The 5,559-nt window shown below is 47.8% G+C and overlaps 1 protein-coding gene across 2 annotated transcripts in view; it reads right to left on the bottom strand.

Annotated features, from left to right (window-relative positions):
* UBE3B (ubiquitin protein ligase E3B) overlaps positions 1-5,559 on the bottom strand; it is a 62,597-nt gene that overhangs the window by 17,844 nt on the left and 39,194 nt on the right. For both annotated transcript variants that reach the window (XM_011936040.1, XM_011936049.1), the window contains exon 19: positions 3,569-3,688. In XM_011936040.1, the coding sequence (XP_011791430.1) occupies positions 3,569-3,688 (120 nt within the window). The remainder of the gene's footprint in view (positions 1-3,568; positions 3,689-5,559) is intronic.

The raw sequence follows: 5,559 nt of genomic DNA, 5'->3' as shown, positions 1-5,559 counted from the left end.
AAAAAAAAAAAAAAAAAAAAAAAAGAACAGTAACAGCTGGGCGCGGTGGCTCATGCCTGTAATCCCAATACTTTGGGAGGCTGAGGTGGAGGGATTACCTGAGGTCGGGAGTTCAAGACCAGCCTGACCAACAGGGAGAAACCCCCAACTCTACTAAAAATACAAAATTAGCCAGGCGTAGTGGCGCATGCTGTAATCTCAGCTACCCGGGACGCTGAGAGGCAGGAGAATTGCTTGAACCCGGGAGGTGGAGGTTGTAGTGAGCCAAGATTGCACCATCGCACTCCAGCCTGGGCAACAAGAACAAAATGCTGTCTCAAAAAAAAAAAAAAAAAAGAACAGTAAAAACCTTAATAATAGTAACAATAATAGGAAATACTATATACCATTGGGGGCTAGTACATTTTCATTTAATTATTATGTTAACTCTCTTAAGCAAATATGGTTGTAACAAAAAAAGCAATGATCAACAGCCCCTTAAGAAGCAAGGGGATGGGCCCGGTGCAGTGGCTCACGCCTGTAATCCCAGCCCTTTGGGAGGCCAAGGCAGGCGGATCACGAGGTCAGGAGATTGAGACCATCCTGGCTAACATGGTGAAACCCCATCTCCACTAAAAATACAAAAAAAATTAGCTGGGGGTGGTGGTGCGTGCCTGTAGTCCCAGCTACTTGGGAGGCTGAGGCAGGAGAATCGCTTGAACCCGGGAGGTGGAGGTTGCAGTGAGCCAAGATCGCATCACTGTACTCCAGCCTGGTGACAGAGAGAGACTCCGTCTCAAAAAAAAAAAAAAAAAAGATAATTATCTTGGCACCGAGATGAGGACGGATGGAGAATTCCAACAAGTTCCTGTCTGCCTGCAGGAGTTCCTCCATCCTGCTTTAAAATTATGCCTCCCCAGCCTTCACACGGATTAGCAGATACATTTGTGGTTATGTGGATGAAATGGGATGGTATGTGTGAATGCACGTGGCACATGGCCGAGCTCAAGGAACATTTACTGGATTCAAATCTCAGTCTTGCTTGACCGGCTCCACATCAGCCTCTTTGTTAAAAAGTTTAGAGGGGACTGCCTCTTGTGATACGTTTCCTGCCTTCTGGAAACTGGCATGGATGTGAGAGGATTATATCCATGCCTCTTGGGAGGTGAATGTGAGTCAGCGTTCCTCTTCTTCACTGCATCTCAACATCTAGACACAGGGAATACCGAGCTAGAAAAGGGATGCCTGGCTTCCAGGCCCAGCTCTGTCAATGATATCCAAGTGACCTTGACTGTTTGAAGTTCTCTGGCCTCAGTTCTGCCTTTGACAGAGACAGGGGAAAGGACTGGATAAGAGTATGTTTGAGGATCCTTCTGGTTCTGAATGCTAGAGTTCCAGTCCAAACTCACCCTCTGGGAAGAAGAGCCTTCCTACAGGACTTTAATATCTGGAAGCGACACAGAAGCACAGCCCTCAATACTAACCATAAGAAAAGAAAACAAAGCCCAGGAGAGCATGAGTCTGAGATCAGCTTACTGACGCCCCCTTGTGTCCAAATCCAGCAAAGGCCCCTGGGTTCTCATATTCTACTAACCAAGCCACCAGATTATGAGAACTGGGATAACAATGAACAATCCTCTTCCCTTCTCCAGTGGAAAGTAAAGAGGAAAAGGAACTTTGCCTAAAGCCTAAGACAGACATCTCTTTTGCCATCCCTGAGGGATGTGTTTTAAAAAGTAGGGCCAGAGTAATTGGGATGTCAAGTGAATTTCCAATAAGCAATGACATTTGTGAAGGGAGTCAGGGGATTCTGCCACTCTCAGGAGATACTGCAATATACACCACCCCAGACTCTTCCCGTGGGTGGGTGCTGGCCACATCTGGGTGGGCATGATGGGTGGTGGGGCTGCGGATTTCTAAAGACAGGGGAGGTGCACCTGGGTCTGCTGATGAAAGTGCTGGAAAAGGAGTTTCTACCACACAATTGGGCTTTTTCTGAGTCAAAAGCAGAGGTTGCAAATGGGTGGCCCACAGGTTGAATTTGGTGGAAAGACAGGTGTTATCTGACTTTCTAAGTACTTTACAGAGTTCAATTAGTTCACAACATGGAAGATCTGAATTTTGGCTTTCTCTTAAAAACTCAGAGCATTATGGAGCCCACCTCGCCACATGGCGGGTCTGGAGGAGCTGAGTGGCGGTGGCCTCTTCTGGGGAAGCATGTGCTTCCCACTGCTCCCCAGCACTGAGGCTGGGTGTCAGTTGCCATTTATCAACTCACTCATGGGGGCTGTTTTTCTCAAGTAGAGGTATACAGACCAAGAGGGCTGTTTCAAGAACAGGAAGGTAAAGCAGAAGTGGAGATTATTTCTACATGTCTAGCCCGCAAACAGAACACTCCTGCAATGAGACCCACTCAGCCAGCTTTACTCCTTCACATGGCCTGCAGAGCCCAGTGGGCACTTCAATTCCTTATGCCTACCTTTAAGAATGTCAGAAACATTAACTGTTCAGCACATGCTGCCTTTCTAGCAGCTCTCGGCATTGATCACCAGTGGCTGGTGGCACTCAAACAAGCTCTCCAGTAAGGAGTGACACAAACAAGGTGCAATGCACCGCGGGAGAAAATGAAGACACGTCAGGAGGAAGAGCTGCTGCCAGGAGTCATCTGCTGGTAGGGGTGGCTATCTGGCCACATGCTGTCAGGGGAATCCCGTGACTGTCCTATACTGCAGGATAGGCTCATGAGGAACTGCGGCTGGAGTGTGATAAAAAGGTCTAAAGTGCAAACACGGCAAATAAATCAAGCCAAGCCTCTCCAGGGAATGGGGACTGTGGCTCAGTCACCAGTTCTATTGCTGGCAGGATGAGTGTGTATGGTGAGGCTGTGCACTATAAAGCCCGGGGGAGGCTGTGGCATGGACAACACAAACACCGTAGGTAGTTAAGTTTATGACAACCATGTTCCAGCAGATTGGGGTCAGGGTCTTGTGCCAACAAAACCAATGTATTATGACAATTTTCTGACACATGAGGACCGGGTACCTATCTCTAATTTCCATGGAGTCACCCTACAGTGGTAGCCCCAGACAATGGGTTTAGCTCAGGTGGGTCACTTCAGTGGTATCTTCTAAGTTTCTGTCTACAAAGAACTTCCAGCTCTGTGACAAATGTATTTCACTACATAACTCAGTAAATGTAACACCTCCACTCCACTTCTACTACAAACACAGTTGAGAGTCTGGGCAAAGTGCCTGTTGGGACAAATGGATTTTGCAGAGTGTTAGTGCAGCCGCTGGGCTGGCAGCTCCGGTCCTCATTTCAAAGGGACAGGAAGAGGTAGAAGTTCTAGCCCAGTGACTCTCATGGGGTAAAGGAAGACACTGCTGGGTCTCCAGCATTGAGGACATGTTTAATCAAGCAGCTGTTCAGAGCAGTCAACAGGACAAATTACCCCTTCCTGCTCCCAGAGCCTTGATTTCAGATCAAGGAGTAACAGGAACAGGTCAAAAGCCAGAGATCGTCCACTAAAGAGCTTCCATGTTGCAGGGCCCACTTCCTTGCGGTAGGATTCCATAGGCTTCACACTCACCTCCAGCATCCTGGACCGACGGATGGTGATGTGAGTGACATGCGGGGAGGCAGAGCTGGTTTCCACCAGCCCCAGTTTCTCCTTCTCCTTGGTAACCATGGTTCGAAACAGGAGAACTCTCTAAAATGAACAGAGGCGGGACCAGAAAACAGGGTCAGCAACTGATGATTCCATAAAAACACTCTGCAAAAATGACTGAAACTGAAGTTAGATGAGATGCAAGCAGAATGGGATGCCTTAACATGTGCTACCGGTTAGAGTGTCCTGTGAGAACAGAAGCATTCCCTGGAACAGTTGTGGGAATTAGAAATATAGCTGAATACACATCAAGCAAAAAACGTTCCGGAAAGAGCGGTCTGCCTGCAGCTAGGGTCCAGCTAGGAATGGCCTACGAGAAAATCCTCCTCAAGGCTGGGTGTGGTGGCTCATGCCTGTAATCCCAGCACTTTGGGAAGCCAGGGTGGGTGTATTACCTGAGGTCAGGAGTTCAAGACCAGTCTGGCCAACACAGTGAAACCCCGTCTCTACTAAATACAAAATATGAAAATTAGCCAGGCATGGTGGCGTGCGCCTGTAGTCCCAGTTACTTGGGGGGTTGAGGCAGGAGAATCGCTTGAACCTGGGAGGCAGAGGTTGCAGAGGGCCAAGATCGTGCCACTGCACTTCAGCCTGGGGGACACAGCGAGACTCTGTCTCCCAAAAAAAAAAAAAAAAGAGAAAGAAAAAGAAAAAAAATCCTCCTCATTCAGTCAATAACCCACTATAAAAACTTGATTGCAGAACAAGTTATAGAGACTTCTTTATCTAGCTGTGCCTGCTTTAAGGGAAATCAATATTATGAATCCTAAGAACAAAAATAATTCAAAGATAATTTTTTCTACGGTCAGAGAATTTAAAAATGACCCTATAGTATAAAGCTCCCTGACCTTTCAATCTGCCTCCTATGTGCCTTCAAGCCTACCACAGTCCCACAAGTAATATTTCTGAATTACTACTTGAAAAGAACCCTCTCTCCTTATTTGTAAAATTCTGCTAAACCTCTTTAGAAGAGCATGACTCTTTGCCCCATCCTGGGCTCGAGAATCAGCACCCTAATACCATTTAAATAAAGTCAGCTGAATGAATACATAAATTCAACCACAGCTGTTTTTTTAAACATGGGAATCTCGGCCGGGCGCGATGGCTCACGCTTGTAATCCCAGCACTTTGGGAGGCTGAGGCGGGTGAGTCACCTGATGTCGGGAGTTCGAGACCAGCCTAACCAACAGGGAGAAACCCCCAACTCTACTAAAAATACAAAATTAGCCAAGCGTGGTGGCACATGCCTGTAATCCCAGCTACTCGGGAGGCTGAGGCAGGAGAATGGTGTGAACCAGGGAGGCAGAGATGCAGTGAGCCAAGATCGCGCTGCTGCACTCCAGCCTGGGTGATAGAGCAAGACTCCGTCTCAAAAAAAACACAAAAAACAAAAAACAAAAAAACAAACACAAAAAGGGAATCTCCCCCAAAGTCAAGTGCTTTATTAAATATAAGAACAGTAGCAGCCGGGCGTGGTGGCTCACGCCTGTAATCCCAGCACTTTGGGAGGCTGAGGCGGGCGGATCATCTGAGGTCGGGAGTTCGAGACCAGCCTGACCAACAGGGAGAAATCCCAACTCTATTAAAAATACAAAATTAGCTGGGCGTGGTGGTGCATGCCTGTAACCCCAGCTACTCAGGAGGCTGAGGCAGGAGAATGGAGTGAACCCGGGAGGCGGAGCTTGCAGTGAGCCGAGATTGCACCACTGCACTCCAGCTTGGGCGATACAGCGAGACTCCGTCTCAAAACAAAAAAAACCAACAAAACAAAACGAAACAAAAATGGGAATCGCCCCCAAAGTCAAGAGCTTTATTAAATACAAATAAGAACAGTAACAGGCCGGGCGCGGTGGCTCAAGCCTGTAATCCCAGCACTTTGGGAGGCCGAGACGGGCGGATCACGAGGTCAGGAG

The sequence above is a fragment of the Colobus angolensis genome, unplaced genomic scaffold (genome assembly GCF_000951035.1).
Source record: "Colobus angolensis palliatus isolate OR3802 unplaced genomic scaffold, Cang.pa_1.0 Scaffold10, whole genome shotgun sequence".
In the NCBI taxonomy this organism is placed as follows: Eukaryota; Metazoa; Chordata; class Mammalia; order Primates; family Cercopithecidae; genus Colobus; species Colobus angolensis.
The sequence above is the reverse complement of the archived record's forward strand: the minus strand, read 5'-3'. Positions and strand labels throughout refer to the sequence as shown.